The sequence below is a fragment of the Acomys minous genome (assembly GCF_964271855.1).
Source record: "Acomys minous genome assembly, chromosome: 4".
Taxonomy (NCBI): domain Eukaryota; kingdom Metazoa; phylum Chordata; class Mammalia; order Rodentia; family Muridae; genus Acomys; species Acomys minous.
In genome coordinates, this window is record NC_140486.1 from 129,698,850 (window position 1) to 129,716,875 (window position 18,026).

The 18,026-nt window shown below is 41.8% G+C and overlaps 1 protein-coding gene across 2 annotated transcripts in view; it reads left to right on the forward strand.

Annotated features, from left to right (window-relative positions):
• The window catches only part of L3MBTL4 (L3MBTL histone methyl-lysine binding protein 4), a 276,348-nt gene that overhangs the window by 172,356 nt on the left and 85,966 nt on the right, over positions 1–18,026 (forward strand). For both annotated transcript variants that reach the window (XM_084778171.1, XM_084778172.1), the window contains exon 12: positions 634–704. In XM_084778171.1, the coding sequence (XP_084634297.1) occupies positions 634–704 (71 nt within the window). The remainder of the gene's footprint in view (positions 1–633; positions 705–18,026) is intronic.

The following is an 18,026-nucleotide window of genomic DNA, read 5'->3' on the forward strand; positions in this document are numbered from 1 at the left end:
TTATTGTTATAAGTTTATTAAAATCATAAGCATATGCTGATTAATTAATTATTTCAAGTTTTGCCTACCTAAAATTAATGAGTAAGTAATTAGAAATCCTGAAGAAGTTTCGTTTTAAAAGCTCCTGTCTCCGTTATGAAGCAGAAACCTCGATTTCTAATGAAGCATCCTGATGAAAGAGTTAGAGAATCACTGTACTCTGCAACATTGAAAAAGTTAATTAATTCTCTGACATTCAGCAATGCAAGTAAATTACTTTGTGCACTGTTAGAGCAGTGTCTGTAATCTTCTGATTGAAGTAATAAGTGCCCAAACTGCGACTTATGCTCTTTATTAACGCTTGTGCCAGCTTGTGGCCCACGGTCCGGACAGTCCTCCTCCTCCTCCTCCTCCTCACAGCCAGAAAGGATCATTCTCTGTGATGAGTGGAGAGAAAGGCCTCTAAGTTTGTTTTCAAAGTCAGAGTTTCTCTCTGAACCCACAAAACATTCTAATGAGACTGTGAGGCGCAGCACCTGCTAAGTCACTGTCGTTTACCCCTCGGTTTCTATTTAAATGTGTTCTGATATCTGTCATGATTTACTCTTACCTCACGGGATAATGAATCCAGATTTTATTTCTGTTCTTTGCCAGAGTTGTACAGCAGGCAAAGTGTTTGAAAATCAAAGGACAAGAAGATATTGACTTGGATAATCTCTTCAGAGGTAAAATAAATAAATAATAAAACAAACAAACAAACAAAAAACTAAACCCCCAAAACAAAGCAAAACCCCAGCAATAGCGAAGGCGTGGAAACAGCTTTAGTTCGTTGTTGCGGACAGTGTCCTTTCTGTCTGTTGTGCTTCCTCATTCTGGTAGGGAAACCTGCCAAGGACCTGACCCAAAGTCAAGAGACTCTTAGTCTCATTGCGTTAGTAATGAGAATAACAAGTTCTGTTACTTCAAAGCCCCTATTTTAGTTTTCCCACTTTTAAAAGTGGAAAAGGCCTCTGCATCGCTGAGGTCCTCTTCATGTCAGGGAAGATCCAGTCTTGTGGAAGTCAGCATTTACGGTGTGCTCTCTGCTTCTACCTCGGCCTCTTAATGCAACCAGGAGAGTCGCTGAGGTTGACAAACCGGCGGTGGGAAAATGTGTTTTATTGGCAGGTCAGGTGGCACAAAGTGACCGGGAAGAAAGCGTGACGTTAGAGATGAGAAGTTTGTAGGGGTCGAGGAAAGGAGAAGGAACATCATGTTGTCACTTAGATATTTTCTTCTAGTGACCGCTCGGTGCAGACAGAAGGCGAGGTCGCGTTCTGTGACAGCCAGCTAAGGTCTTCCTTCACCTGCCTTGTCTTTGCACCGATGCTTTGATCTAGACAGATGACAACAGTTATCATTTGCAATGAGGATGGTGTATCTTCAGCCACTGTGTGTGGTCCTTAAAAGTTTTAGATCCCAAAGCATGGTAGGAGATCTGTGGTCTGTGAGTGTTCTGCTGAACTGAGGAGGAAATTAACAAAACTGGGTAACAGTGTAGTTCATAGCCACTGGTCTCTCCTGAGTTATCTTCAGACAGAAAGGGCTGGGCGGTCATGGAGCATAGGGCTGTGGTGGCCAAGAGTGAAGATGCTCTCTCCTCGGATGGGACAGAGCTCAGCCTGGGGTTGGAAGAACTGTAGTTTCCCCAGCAACTCACACAGAGGCAGGGTCTTTTCCTGTGAAAACAGGGGGGGCAATCAAGGTACTTGCGTTTCATTATGCATCTACACGTTTCTCAGTAGGATTTCTGTATAATATAACCAGAGCTGAGCCTTGCTTTAAATAAGTAATGGATATTTTAGAAGCTGCTCCAAATGTTCTCATCCATCTCACCAAGCCTTCGCTCTGTAAGCAGCATGTTTTGGAACCACATAAGAAACCTTTAAAAAAAAGTGTTGGTGTTTTAATTCATATTTTGACACTTTCGAAATTTTCTGCAGAGAGTAATTATGTATATGTTCCTGTTAAAACAGATACACAGTTTTGTGCTTCACATAGTAAAAGTAGTAATGAGGATCATCCTGACCAAAAATAGAAAATATCTCTAGCAAAAAGGCATTTGCATAATGGGAAAGATGGGTCTCTCCCAGCTTGCTCCGTGTGCGCTTGTGCTTTTCTGCACCGTTTGTAGGAAGTTTATACCCATATGTTTTTATTCTTTCCCCATATTCTCTGAGCTCTAACTCAACCATGTTAATTTCCTTTTTGGGAGTAGATCTGTCTTGCCTTAGGTGTCACAGGGTGGGCAGGGAGCCTTGTGCTCTGCAGAGCACCTGACTGGCTGGGAGGCTGGGGAGATGCATCCAGGGCCCTGTCCTCCTGCAGTAAAAAATGGTACCCCGTGCATGGTGCCCATGCTCCAGCTCAGAACACACTTCCTGCGCCCAGCCAGCCTTCATCGTTATAACTGAGTTCATTTGCTCTGTCTCTGACCTATGAGACAAAACAGCAAAACTAAATGTTACTCCTAAGCGATTAAATAATGACTGAATATGCATACACTGGTAAGCCTAAATATAGGAGCTTAATTTGCAATTCCTCATTTTTGATGTGTAGATTTTTCTCAATTCTGTCTTCATTTCTTAGTAGTTTCTTGGGAGTTTGTTTGTTTTTAAGGAAAATGAGCTAAAGTGTGTTCTCATTTATTCTGCGAGGTAAAGTTGTAAACACTGGGGCTTTTTTAAAATATAGATTTTATGCAGCACAAGGCCACAGCTTCTGATTTTCATATCTCAGATGTGTTTTCACTTCTCACTAGTGGCCACTTTGCTTTCCAAAGCATTTTATTTGCAATAAATATGATTGTTGTGTATTTATGGTGCTTTTCAAAGCTCCCATTTCGTTATTCACTGTAGTTTCTAAAGATTTGTGTAATTTGGAGCCTCTTTCCAATAATAATATACATAAAAGAAATTGGTGACAGAATGTGCATTACTTCTAACACTACACATTTGTTGGAGGAAGCATGGTCACATTACTAGGATATCCGCTTGTGAAATCGATGGGCTGTAAGGCACAGTCTGTTTTACCAGTGTGTACCAACCGTTACACCAAGAGCGTGGCAGGAGGCAGTGCCCCTTTGTGCCATCTGTAAGTGGAGGTGATGCTGATGGAGCACCTAGGTGATGCTCACATATGGGTCCCTCCTCCGGGATGGAGCTGGGTATCTGGGACTGGTCAGGCTTCTACTTTGCCCAGTGAATGATCCACGCAGTACAAAGGACATTCCTTCGGTACAGTCTGAGAGAAGCTATTACAGTTTGCGACACTAATGTTAACCTGCTTAGCTATGTCCTTCTATCTCAGAGAGGGAGATCATGGCCTCTTGGTACCTCAGGCCTCTCAGGGCCACCCCATTGCACCATGCTGGGGATCCCTTTGGAATTTTGGGAATTTTAGATAATTAGTTGTTTCTTTTTATATGTTTTCCCTTGTATCTAGATATTGTAACATTGTATCTGGATCATGTAGCTTGAATGTAACTAGCTCTCATTTTGTCAATCCCAACATTTTCATAAACCAAAAATTGAACCATAAATGCAGATGATAAGTCATCCATAAATTACTTTTGACATGAAATTTCAAGGGTTTTTACGATTGGCACAGAGTAATTCGTGTTAATCTGCACCCAGCTTTGTTTCTACTGCTAATAGACCATGGTTGCTTTTCTAAGCCAGTTAGAAAAGCTGGGAGTCCACAAGCAGCCACTGTTTTTATTACTGTTGTATCCAGGCCCAGAGCCTGCCTAGAAGCAGGCCACAGGCACAGGTGTCAGGCAGCCCCTCCCTGCCAGGGACCAAAGCCCTGGCTGTTGGTTATGTTTTTTCATCTTGAGAGTCCTACACACAGAGCCATAAGCCATGTGCTCTGTAACCTCCGCCTTTTGCTAAAGTGGGATCCGCCCAAGTCATATTCCGCCTGTTACTGTTGCTACATAGTGCTCAACTGTATGCAGATGAAACAGTTTGTGCTTCTCAGCCTTTGCTGATTTCAGTTCTTTGCTCCTCACATGTGTCCTTCGTGTATGTGAGTTGGTGCTTCGTGTATACACTTCTGTGGGTGAATTCCATGAGTGGACTTTCTGGATGATATGGGTAATCCATGAGGTAGTCTCAGATACTTTTGGAAAGGACCCTATCCATGTGTTTGTAGCATTAGGAGGGAACTGCCAGGGTTCTGCCTCCTTCCCAGTGTGTGGGATCACACTTCCGTTCCATGCGATCTTTTGGGCTGACTTTGGGATTTAGGGATGTTTTAATTTTGCACTTACTCAAGATCTAATGAAACTGAGCAAAGCTTTTTTAATTACTATTGCATTTTGTGAAGGACCTTCTCATTGTCATTCAGCGTGTCCTCTTCACACTGACATGCAGCTTTGTATGTAAGTGTGTGAGTCCCCTGGTTGGGTAGACCTATTGCAGCTCTGTATGTAAGTGTGTGAGTCCCCTGGTTGGGTAGACCTATTGCAGTTCTGTATGTAAGTGTGTGAGTCCCCTGGTTGGGTAGATCTATTGCAGCTCTGTATGTAAGTGTGTGAGTCCCCTGGTTGGGTAGATCTATTGCAGCTCTGTATGTAAGTGTGTGAGTCCCCTGGTTGGGTAGATCTATTGCAGCTCTGTATGTAAGTGTGTGAGTCCCCTGGTTGGGTAGACCTATTGCAGTTCTCTTCTCTAGAGTGGTATTTATTTTCTTGAACTCTGATGATGATGATGATGATGATGACGACGACGACGACGACACTTATTTACTTTACATCCTGATCACAGCTTCCCCTACTTCCTCTCCTCCCAGTCCCCATGACCCCCCACCCCCTTCCACCTCTCCTCTTCTTCTCCTCAGAACAGAGGAGGCCTCCCAGGGACATCAACCAGCCTTACCATATTAACTTGCAGTAAAACTAGGTGCATCTTCTTCTATTCAGGCTAAACAAGGCATCCCGGTTAGGGGACTCTTAATGGTACCTTGTGACAAATACAAATTTGATTTTTCAATATAATATATCATTTCTGATTTTCTTAACACCTTTCATGACTTTAAAATGCTTGGCATGTTCTATGTTCATAAACTTATTTTTGCTAGTTTTTATTTTTTAAAAAATCTTAAGCTTTCATGTTATAGTTTAGCTGTAGAATGCAACCAAAGGTAATTTCCTATAAAATATAAAATAATAATCAAAATTCATCTTTTCCAGGAATTTACAGTTAATTTAAGTAACATTGACTAAACTGCCCATCCTGTCCTCTTCTGCACTGAGGCGTTATTTGTTGTAAATTAAGTGACCATTTTTATGTTGATCTCTTTCTGAATTCTGTTCTGGTTCATTGGATAATTTGCATTATTTTGTCAATACCACAATGTCTTAATTACCACAACTTTATATAATCAATTCTACCATCTAAAAACAGTACTCTTCCATTTTTGTTTTTCTTATTCTCAATTGTCCTGAATAATTTGGGCAAGGTAGCACACCATGCATACCATCAGCAGAGAGGCTGAAGTTAGCCTAGGCTAAATAGAGAGGTACTAGCAAAAAAGGAAAAAAAGAAGCAAAAGAAAAATATATTGTCCCTTTCACATTTCTGATTAGCTTAAGTACATACAACACATACATGAACATACAATACATAAACATACAGCACACATACATTCTCACAGATACACCGCACGCGCGCGTGCACACACACACACACACACACACACACACACACACACACACACAAAATACACAGCACAGCACACTACCCAGAGTGAGTTTTGTTCAGTCTGAGGTGATTCTGTCATATAATTTCAGCTGAATTGGCATCTCCTAATTCATGAACATGGTATGGTCTTCACTTTAATTAGAATTTCTCTAGTATTTTGAGTGATGTGAGGCAGTTTTCCTGAGCTAGCTCCTCCTCCTCTGTAGTGCTGAATAGATGTAATGATCAGAAGGCATCTTTGTCTCATTCTTAATCTCAGAAAGAAACATTGTTTGTTATAAGTTATTAACAAGTATACAGTCTTATTATTGACCAGAAGGTTTAATGCAGTTTCTTGAGCCCACTAGTAGAGTGAGAAAACGGCTCCATTTCTAGGTTACTTGGTGTTGATTTTTATAAATGATTATTGAATTTTATCAAATGCTGTCCTGGTTCTATTGGGGTGATTATGATTTGTCTTCTTTATTCTAATAATGTGGAAACTTGTATTACAATGATTATTATGAAAATTTGTTGTTTGTGTGTATCATTACATTGTAAGAATGGGAAAGTGTCCTAATTAATTATAGTGGTATCATTCAATGAGTTTAAGGTAACTACGCTTCATTTCCTAGTACCCAGAGTGATCAGTAGGTAATTGGCGGGCCTTGCTTTGCATGCCTCCAAGGTGTGTGGGATTTCAGTTGTTAAATTATGTCAAATAATACCAGACCACAAGCAGAACAGTCCAGATTTCCCTTACCAAGGTAAGCTAACCTTGACAGAGTACACAAAGTGCAAATCCTCGAATTACCACATAAGAACCTGATCTCATCATAATCTGTGGCCAGACGTTCGCTTCTTCTTAGGCTGCTCGCCCACAGGGAAGCACGTAGCTGCGCTGCCCACTCTCTGCCTAGTGTTAAACCCACGTGCCACTTTACACACTTTGCTTCTTTAAAAGGACAACTGGCCAACAAGTATAAAACAAGCAACAGAAGGCAATGGTAGCACCTGAAACTACCACCAACTCTAAACAAACTTAGAGGGGAGAATGGGCAGAAATACTGAGCTTTGTTACAAACTATTAATACAAAAGAAGAGGGTGGCCATGGCAAATAGGGTGAAGATGCCCCTCACTAAGTAATCCTGGAAAAGTAACAAAACACTTAAATGCTTTTAATGTTGCAAACCACAGTAATATATATTAGACCATAACGGGCAGTAAGAGAATTGATAATGCTTTATGTAAAATTTGTAAAAACCTAAAAAAAAAAAAAAAAAAAACCAAAAAATTTATTACTTTCTTCATTGGTTACTAAGTTCAGTTTGCATATTTTAAACTGTGTGGTGAATTTTGCAGCTCCACATTGCTATGTCAAATGAGAGCTGCCTACATTTTATCAAAGAGTCTGTCAGATATATTCAAGGAAGAAATTGATTATAATTTTCTTTCTTGTGCTGTCATCATGTTTTGATATATTAAGTTTGATAACTCACAAAATGTGATGAGGAATAGTCATTTATTTTTCCATGTGTATAAAAGGTTTGTGTAAAGTGCATGATGTATGGTTTTCAACTGTTCAGGTGAATTCACCAGAAAAGCTATCTGAGTGAGCCTGGAGACTTTTTGTTTAGCAGGGTATCCATTTTGAATTAATTGCTAGTTAATTTCTTCTATAGATTTATGGTTCAAATTTTGTGTGCTATAAGTTTTCCTGGGAATTGTCTTTTCACTTTATAGAAGAGGAAATGAAAATGAGAAAGGAGGAACAACTTTTCCAGAGTTTTAAATAATAGTTTTAATGTTTTTCTATAATGAAGTCCTTCTACAGGCGGCTCCTCCTGCCCCTGTGCTTCTAGCTCACGCTAACCCGTGCGACCCGCTCCTTTCTCTTCCTCCCCGTCTCTCCTAGTGGGTCTTCTGTCACCCCCAAGCCCACAGACCTTGGCTCCACCTACCTCTTTTCTTCCCAGTCCAGGCCATAGGCAACACTGTTAGCCAATCAAGGATAATTTGGGAGGCAAGATTCACACAACATCATTTTGGACACAGGTGAATTTGCTTGCAGGACAGTAATTAAGAGGTAAGCAATTAACATTTTAATACATAGTAGCTCCAGATTAACCCCCTTTCTGTCTAATTAAAAAGGCTATTTTAATATAATAAACAACATACAGTAAGAACAATTATTAAATGATCAGAAAACCCAGATATACAAGTTACATTCGTAATGTTGTTATTTGTATGGCAACCTTGAAGAAAATACTATCTATCCTATCTTGGTGAGTCTAATGTTCTGTACCTAAACCATTTTCAACCATATCTTGTACTTGTCAATTTCAAAAAAAAAATCTTTCTAGACCTCACAATATTTTTAAAATCCTAAACAACTTAAGCCTAATTGTGAAACTAACTATCTAGTTCTCAACCCCATCAGAGACTTAGGAAGAAAAATAATTATTAACTGAGTAGACAGTGCAGGCTAGCAGCTTCCAAATCAGTAGAGACAACAGAAACAGTATACTGCCTTTTCAGTCACCCAATATCTCTCTACAATGTTGGAGCATCATCTTCAGCCTCTGGCCCAGTGTATCTGATAGACGTGTGAGGCAGGAAATTGAAGGCCTTGCTTACCTTCTCTTGACAGAGGTAGGCAGTTGACTCAGGCTGCATCCAAGTCTTGTCCATTTTTGATAGCATATTATCTGCAGAGAAAGCAGGGACATTGCTGTGAGCTCAACTCTAAACATGGCATCATTATTTCCACTTATAATGCTTATTGAACTATGTGGAAGAAAGGGTAGAAAAGGTAAGATATGGATGATGGGGAGATGGGACAACCAACTTTTTTGCATGAGTTAAGGATCAAAATCAAAACTGCGACAGAGGAGAGGACATTCTAGTGGGACTCTAGATGAGAGAATCATGGGAGAAAGGCAAAGTAGAAGGATCCAGAGGGTCCTAGAAGCCTACAAGTAGAACATTATGATAGGCAGATTTGGGCACAGGCGTCCCACTCAAACTAAGGCACCAGCCAAGGACAATACAGGCGGTAAACCTTAAACCCCTACCCAGATCTAGACAATGGACAGAACATTCTCCACAGTAGAGTGGAGAGTGGGATATGACTTTCTCACGTACTCTGGTGCCTCACCTTTGACCATGTCCCCTGGAGGGAGAGACCTGGTGGCACTCAGAGGAAGGACAGCAGGTCACCAAGAAGAGACTTGATACCCTATGAGCATATAGAGGGGGAGGTATTCCCCCTCAGGAACAGTCATAGGGGAGGGGAATAAGGGGAAATTGGGAGGGAGGGAAGAATGGGAGGATACAAGGGATGGGATAACCATTGAGATGTAACAAGAATAAATTAATAAAGGAGGAAAAAAAAAGGATCAAAATCAAGTCGCCAGGTTTTGGTAGCAAGCATGTCACCATCTGAGGTGTGTATATTCGTGTGTTTTCTTCAGACACATGTCTATTAAGTTCTATTTCATTTGCCGAGTGCCTACTAAGTACTAGACAGTATTCTGGGTGTCAGAAACACAGAAGCATTAAACATAGTGTCTTCTGTTGAGATGTCCACACTAGTGGGAACGGTCCAGAAAGGTGCAGAGAGAGTTGAGCCATGGGCAAGGGAGAAGCTGTGCACAGCTGTGGGCAGAGGTAGAAGCCCAAATAGAAAATTAACAGACTTGAGAGATTGATTACACCAAAAATTGATTGGAGTTGACACTTTTCTAAAGAACTTTCCTCCCAGCAGATAGGAATGTGCATTCTTCACAACAGCACACAGGACTTTAGATAATGCTGAGCACACCACAGGACACAAAACAAGCCTTAAAAAATACTTTTAATGTTGCATTTGCATTTCCTGTATCTTATCAGACCACGGTACAATGATACCAGACATCAACAATATCAATAATCTCAGAAAATATGCTTTAAATACTTTAAGGCTAAATAGTCACTATATAATAAACAATGGGTCCTCAAAATTTTCAAGGAAAAAGATAAAAATTCCCGGAGTAAATGAAATGAATGCAGAACCTAACAATATCTGTGATATGGCCAAAACTGTTCTAATAGAAAGGCATATATTTACCATATTTTCCAGTGTACAAGACAACTGGATGTATAAGATGATCCTCAACTTTTCCAGCTAAAATATAGTTCAGAATATACTCGCCGTATAAGACTACCCCTCTTCCAACTCAAACCCTGTGCAGCAGACTTGAGCATGTGTCTATTTGAAGGCCTGGGCACAGACAGAAAGAAATTGAAGATATCAGAAGATGGAATGATCTCCCATACTTGTGGATTGGGAGACTCAACATAGTAAAAATGTCCATCTTACCAAAAAATTCAATGCAATCCATATAAAAATAACAACACAATTCTTTATAGACATTGAAAGAATAATTTCCAACTTCATATGGAAAAACAAAAGACCCAGAGTAGCTGAAACAATCTTGTACAATAAAAGAACTTCTGGCAGCATCACCATCCCTCATTTCAAGCTGTACTGCAGAGCAGGAGTAATAAAAACAGCATAGTACTGGCATAGAAACAGAATGCTTCATCAATGGAAGCAAATTAAAGACCTGGAAATAAACTCACACATCTACAGACACTTGATTTTTAATGAAGAAGCCAAAACCAGGACAGCAGGGCTGTGCAGCAGAAGGTTCCCACATCTGGACAGATGCAGAAACAGAGAAAAGGTCAGAATCGGAGCCAGATGTAGTCTTTGGGCACCACTTTCCATGTGACCTTCATGAAAGCTGCACATCCTCCAAGTAATGGCACAAACTAGAAACCAAACATTTAAACATGAGCCCATGGAGGGGCAGCTCTGATTCAAGCCACGTGTGTCTTTCAGGAAGGGTGTCAGGCAATTCCAGCATTATCTGTGCTTTATGTCTTACCGTGTGGGGCTGAGGCAAGGCCAAGGGACTCCTCTGAAGTCCAGGGAACCAGCTCAATCACAGAGTCTAGTGTTAATAGCAAAACTAGTGTTTCCACCCAACAAAAACGTGAGAACATCATCACAAGCTTCCCATATTGCAGCAAGAGAAACCCAAACAGCACAGGAAGCATGTAAGGATGTGGGAGGAAAGAGAAAGCCATGAAACTATCAGTAAACCAAGCCATCACCTAATTCTTACACCTATACACATAAAACTTCATACTAAAGACCTTTTACAAACTGTTATTATTCAGGACACTATGCCTGGCCTTTGAAACAGTCCCAGGTATCTGAGGCAAAGAGAAAACACAGTAGACATCATCCACAAAGCATTATGAGAACCAATCTGAAATATGTGGTGGAGATTTCCATGCTATAGATAGTCATATGGCTAAGCTATGCTCAGGTCCCTCTTATTTCCATGTTATAGTCATATGGCTAAGATATGCTAAGGTCCCTCTTGAGAGAGCCCATATAGAGTAGTATTGTAAGCTGGAAGAACGGAAACTAATTTTTAAGAGAATTCACGGTAATGCTCTGAGTCAGGGACTGAAAAGGAAGTGAAATAATGCTTTGTTGGCAGACTAAGCAGGCTGAAGGAAAGGTGCGGACTTTCAGAAACTTCAAAGGGCTTCCCAAATGGAAGATAAATTAAATATAAAGATGTTATAGGACTGTGAGACGTCTTAAAGGGTGCAATCAGAATAGCAGAAGGAGAAGGAAAAGAAACAGACAAAACTATGTGAAATGATAGCTAAAGGTACTTCAGAATTGATGGCAATTTTCAAAGCAGACATCCAGGAAATTCAAAGACTTCAACACATAATAAATACCAGAACTCAATACCAAGACTTATATCCAAACTACACAGAAGTAAAGATGATGTTTTAATTGGCTTCTTTATGGCATCTCCTTCATCCCTCTTTGGCTCTCCCTCCTCCAACTCCTCACACTCCCTCTTATCCCTCCCTTCCCAACCCCATTCTCACTTAAACTCCTCCCCCCAGCCCCCCCACACCTGCTGCTTGCCACCTGTGTTCTGCTAGGTTTTTTTTCTTAAGATTCCCTCTTCCGTGGCTCCTTTTTTTTTTTTTTTTTTTTTTTTTTTTTTTTGCTTCTGATCTCGACTTGTACTCAAAAATTAATCACAAACATAAACACTTGAAGAAAGGATTCACATATAAGAGAGGGTATGTAGTGTTGGTCTTTCTGAGCCTAGGTTACCCAAATCAATATATTTCCAAGTTTTATCCATTTATATGAAAATGGTATAATTTTATTTTTCTTTACCACTGAATAAAACCCTATCATATGTCTGTAACACGTTTCCATCATCCATTCATCAGGTGATGATGTAACACACTTCCATTACCCATTCATCAAGTGATGATGTAACACACTTCCATTATCCAGTCATCAGGTGAGGATGTAACACACCTTCATTATCCATTCATCAGGTGATGATGTAACACACCTCCATCATCCATTCATCAGTAGATGATGTAACACACTTCCATTATCCAGTCATCAGGTGATGATGTAACACACCTTCATTATCCATTCATCAGGTGATGATGTAACACACTTCCATTATCCAGTCATCAGGTGATGATGTAACACACTTCCATCATCCATTCATCAGTAGATGATGTAACACACTTCCATTATCCAGTCATCAGGTGATGATGTAACACACCTTCATTATCCATTCATCAGGTGATGATGTAACACACTTCCATTATCCAGTCATCAGGTGATGATGTAACACACTTCCATTATCCAGTCATCAGGTGATGATGTAACACACTTCCATTATCCAGTCACCAGGTGATGGACATCTAGGCTGATTGTATTTCTTTTATGAACAAGTAGGCAGATGCAGGACAAGCTGGATGGTGGAGCAGGGTGGCAGGGGACACAGCACTGTTTGCAGTGGCCCAAAGCTGCTTCAGAGAAGCTTGGCACCCACACTGCCTCCAGTGGGGACGTTCCACAGCGGAGTAAAAGGAAGCTGGTGGCACTTGAGAATGGCAGAACGAATATTCTCAGTATTAGCCTGGGGGTGTTTAAATGTCTACTATAAATGGCTACAGTGCTGTCAGGCGGCACAAACGAGACCTGGCTCTTTCGTGGCCTTGTCTGTTGTTGGTAGCACTCTCCCTGGCAGGCTCTGCTACTGTATGCAGGTGCCAATTAAAATATTAATAATTGGAGCTTACACGCTGGGGCAAAATACAGTAAGCTCCTCATTAGAGAGGACAGCTACCTGACTTACCTTGGTTTCAAAACTTAAAGCGTACAACAGAACCCTTTCCTGAGGTAGTGAGCAGCTCGCATTAGTGGGACTGAGATGGGAGGTTCATAACTATTCCTAGGCACAAGCTCCATTGTATCCTGTCAGAACCTCTCTAGCTGCACTCACAGGCCTGCTGGAGGCCCTGACTCAGGCCCCAGCAGGGTCTCTCTCTCTCTTTTTTTTTTAAAGATGGAAATAATACTTTAAATTTTTTATTTAAATAATTTATTCAGATTACATCCAGATTGCTATCCCCTCTCTTGTATCTTCCTGTTCCCCCTCCCTCCCTCTTTCACCTTATTCACCTCACCTAAACCTGTGACAGAAGGGGACCTCCTCCCCCACCATATGATCACAGCCTATCAGGTCTCATCCAGATAACCTGCTTCCCCTTCTTCTGAGTGCCACCAGGCCTCCCCACCAAAAGGAAGTGGTCAAATGGGGGCACCATAGTTCATGTCAGAGTCAGTCTCTGCTCTCCACCCAACTATGGAGAATGTGCTGTCCATTGGCTAGATCTGGATAGTGGGTCTAGGTTTACTGCATGCATTGTCCTTGGTTGGTACAGTAGTTTGTGCAGGCCCCCCGCCCCGGGTCCAGATCTGGCAGCCTTGATGGTCTTCTTTTAGGGTTCCAGGACCCTCTGGGTCCTTCTATCTCCCCATTCTCCCATACTTCTCTCACCTGGAGTCCCAGCATCTGTTCCAATCCCACACTGAGTGAAGACTCTCAGAGTCATCCATGTTGGGCTAGTAGTATATACTCACTTATAATTGGATACCAGGCTAGCAGAGTCTCCTGAGGGCAGAATTCTTGGGGCTCAGTGGAAGGGACTGGATAAATGCTGGGATTTCTATGTAGAATACACTGGGCCCTTTCTTTACCTTGAGTTTTAATTGCCCTGTATGATTGTTCAAGAAAACTCCCTTTGCCCCTTTTTCTCATGCAAATGTTTGGTGTCACTTCCTAAAGTATATAAAAATAAAAACACCATTGTGTTGGTTACTTTTTGTTTTTTGAGAACTGGCACATTGTTTACAGTTCATGTATTCTGAAGAGCTCTGAGCGCCATAGGCAAGCAGTTTGAAAACTATAAAGTAGAGGAAAGTTAAAGCACAAGAATGAGCAAGTGAGTAAAAACTGCATCTACTTCAGTCGGCCGATAACTGTTGGTGGAACAAACTTGAGGGAAGGTGACTCTCAGCATTAAGGTTGGAGTGATGTGGGTCAGCCACCAGGAGCTGGAGTGATGTGGGGCAGCCACCAGGAGCCCCTTTGAAGTCTTCCAAACATCTGTGTCCAGTCACCCTGGTCACAGAGATGCTGACTCAGCTCATGTTTCATGTGGCTCTGCCTGATCCAGTGGCTCCAGCCACCATAGTTGAATGGCCCCTTTAACTCTGTCGTGGGACAGTGGTGTGACACCCATGTCAAGTTGAGTTTCCTGGGCTGTGTACTACTCAGAGTTGTAGGGAAGAATCAGACCCAAAGCAACCAAAGAACCAAGGCATGTTGTTTATGGTATAGAGTTAACGTGTCCTGTCCTAAGAAAGAGCAGTGTTCCTATCACCAAGGACAACTGGGGTTCCTCAGAATTGAGGCGCCTCATCTCTGCCAAGGGTATGAGGATCCTAATGACATCACCAGTGGCAGTTCAACTTGCGTGTTGGATGTAAGTGTATCTCTCCTCAGATCTGAACACCTAAGGATTGGGTGGGCGTCTGTGGGCATGAGATCACTGCATTCAAAGCAATTCAGTTCTCATTTTTCACTGTACCCCCCAGCTTACTCCGTGTTTACCTTCCTTATTAAATTTAGTGCAGAAGGTAAAGGCTGGTACAACATGTTCAAATGCAGCAGAGAGACCCTTGCACCTCTTCAGCAAATAATGCTGTAAAACACTTGTTTTTGCCTTGAGTATAGGTAACACGGACTTAAGGAGAAGAACGAAAGAAATAGCTTACTCATTTAGTACGGAGCCTCTGCAGGAAAAGATAACATGATGGTTTCATAAGAAAATATTTGTAAAGTTGGAATTTATGCTCTGCAAGGACATAGACACGAAGTTCATGGCTTGCTCTGAAGGGCACAGCTAAGCTGAAGATGCTGAGCAATTTGGAGAATGAGACAGGGAAATTTCTTTTCTTCAAAGAGCTTTCAATCAAATATTGTCCCAGGCTTCTGTCTCCAGACAGACCTGCTGTTTTGGCATTTCATTAAATTGCTGGGATATAAGACTTTTAAATAGTAATGCTGCGCACCTATGTCTGAGTCGAAGAGAGAGCCAGAGTGTGCTGTCTTGAATATATGTAAATGATCCTTATAAGTGTGTCGCCCAGCAGTCATTTTGGTACATAGCTGAACTGAGAGTCTTTACTGAGACGTAGGTACAAGAACTGGTGTTGAAGTCTTGCTGACCTGTTATTTAAGCTAGAAGGCACACTAACGTCTAATCACTTTATAAATTAAGGAGCGACTATATTAACATGAGTGATTTGTAGAAATAAGAAACACAGCACATTTCAGTGCCATATGAAAACCAGAATATGAAATATACATGGGATGTTTACTGTATCAATTAGGCTTTGGGTGAGTCACTCTGAGTGTTGCATCTCCCCTGGTTGCTATCGTTACTGTGGCTTTGTGGGGCGCGTCATGTATCATTTATATCAAAGAGGGTACGTATCAGCCTGCGTGACTATTGCTTCTATTATTTACACGTTTCCCTTCATTTCCTATCTCCTTGTATTATTACTTTTCAACTTTGTTTTCATTTTGCATAATTTTACCTGGTGTATCTTTCCTTCAAATTTTGGCTGTCAACCCACTAATGTTTTGTATGTGCAAGAATATATCAGTTTGTAAAATAATCCCAAGAAAGTAAATAAACAATAACTGACAGGTATTTAAAGAAACTATAAATTTGAATGAGAAAGAAGTCACCTCAGTTATTATAGATATAGCTGTTTTGGTGATTTTTTTTTTAATTTAGAAAGACGTAATTAAAAAAACAAAGCCAGACTTCCTCAATGGTGATGGATTTCATTTCCACACTCTTGACTAGGTTCTATATGTTAGCTGTGTAAAATGCAACCTTTTATTAGACACTTTTTAGTGATCACATCAAGAATTTGATTTCTTAATATATTCATTATCATGGTAATAATTATTATTACAGCACTTTCTCCAGCTGTTTGATACTATAAATCACCTTCACATTGTTTTTCCCATTTTACAACTGAGGCAGCTGTGAACACTATTTTTTTGTACACTGCGACATTTTCCCTGTAGTGCAAGTGTCATGGGACTCACATGAGCTGGGTAGTTCAGTGGGTAGTGCATTGGAGGAAGAGATGGGAACCTCACAGCTTGGTACAGCTGAGACCTTGAATATGCCAGCCTTGGCATCGTCCCCTGAGAAACAGATCATCCTGCCTCTCAAAGCAGCCAAGTGAATCAGAAGAGATAGCTGACAGGAAGGGACACTGAAAATACGGCACGAGGACACACAGGTGTGGCCACCCTGCAAAGCATCAGCAGTGTCCTCATAATGCATCAGATGGTTCCCTTGGATGAGACGCCTGTTGCATAGCTCATCCCCATGTAGTGTGAATACCAGACACTCTGCTTTACGCCTCCCTTCCTGACCACTGGCAGATCCTCACTGAAGCGTAACAGCAAACTTCAGCAACAACTTCCCAACTTTGCTGAAGACTGGCTTCGAGGCCGGAGGTCAAGAGCTGTGTCAAATAGATTTAGTTGCACATGTTCCACGCATGTACTTACTCCGAGGCATAGCCGAAACGATCCTCCTTAGCATGTCTGTGGTCTCAAGCCCTCTGCCCTGGGGCATTCATCAGAAAATGGACAGGACACACACACACACACACACACACACACACACACACACACACACACACACACAGCATGAACCTGTACACACACAGTATGTACACTCATTCCACACATTCTCATACATATACACACATATATACATGTGCCAGTCCACACACAGAAACCTGTACATATACAGTACACACACATGAGCCTGTACTCAAACACACACACATACTCCTCATGCACATACACACACTGTGTGCCTGTACACCCACCCACGCACACACACACCTTTTTAAAAGAAGTGATGCTCCTGGAAAAAGCAAGGACCAGAAGCTTCCTGCCTGGCGGATTTTCTTACTTCATAGGCCTTGGGATTTTTCAGAAGAACTGATTAGCCATTTGCTCATTTATCACGGATTGTCTGCATACCCAGCATGCCTCTGTGTCTGGGAGAAATGATAACAAATGGGAAGTGCTGGGCTGAGCATTCGGGGAGTCCATGGGCAGGAATATCGATGTCAGGCTGCAAAGGTTAAGTGCTGGAAGGAGTCCGTGGGTGCTAAACAGGCAAGCCATTTGTTCCTCTGACTGAGTGACCCAGGCCCAGATCCAAACTGAGGAGAAGTGACCCAAACTGCAGGGACAGACAGAGACGGGGGCAGAGGTAGAACAAAGAACATTGGCTGCCCGTGGTGCTCGGAGTTCTCGGTCGTTCTCTAGGAATGCCTGACACAGAACTCTTGTGGTGATAAGAAGCTAGTGTCAAGAACTCTAATCCCATGTCCGTCGCTCCCTGGACAGAGGCAGGGTCCAAACCTGGTCTTTTTGAAGAACCTCAAACCCGAACCTCTACCCTGCCGTGCCTTCTAATGCGGCAGGTGCTGGAGTCTAGGGCACAGGGACAGTAGTGTGCGTGAGATGGGCTGGTACCCCAGATCCATCATAAGGATACAGGCTGAGTCATTTGTCTCATCCATCACTTCACACACTGGATTCCGGGATGGATGCTGCAGAGATGGAGTCTGGTGAGGTGCTATCATAATAAAGAAATAAGCACCCTCTCTCACATCCAAGAAAATAAGCAGAGAGACGTGAAGACTGACATCCAGCGAGGGCTGGCGAACAGGCAAACTGTATTTGGAACTTGGACCTGTTACAGCCTCGTTTGGAGCCCACTTGGGTTAAGCGGGTCTGCAAGGACAGCTGTGTCCTGTG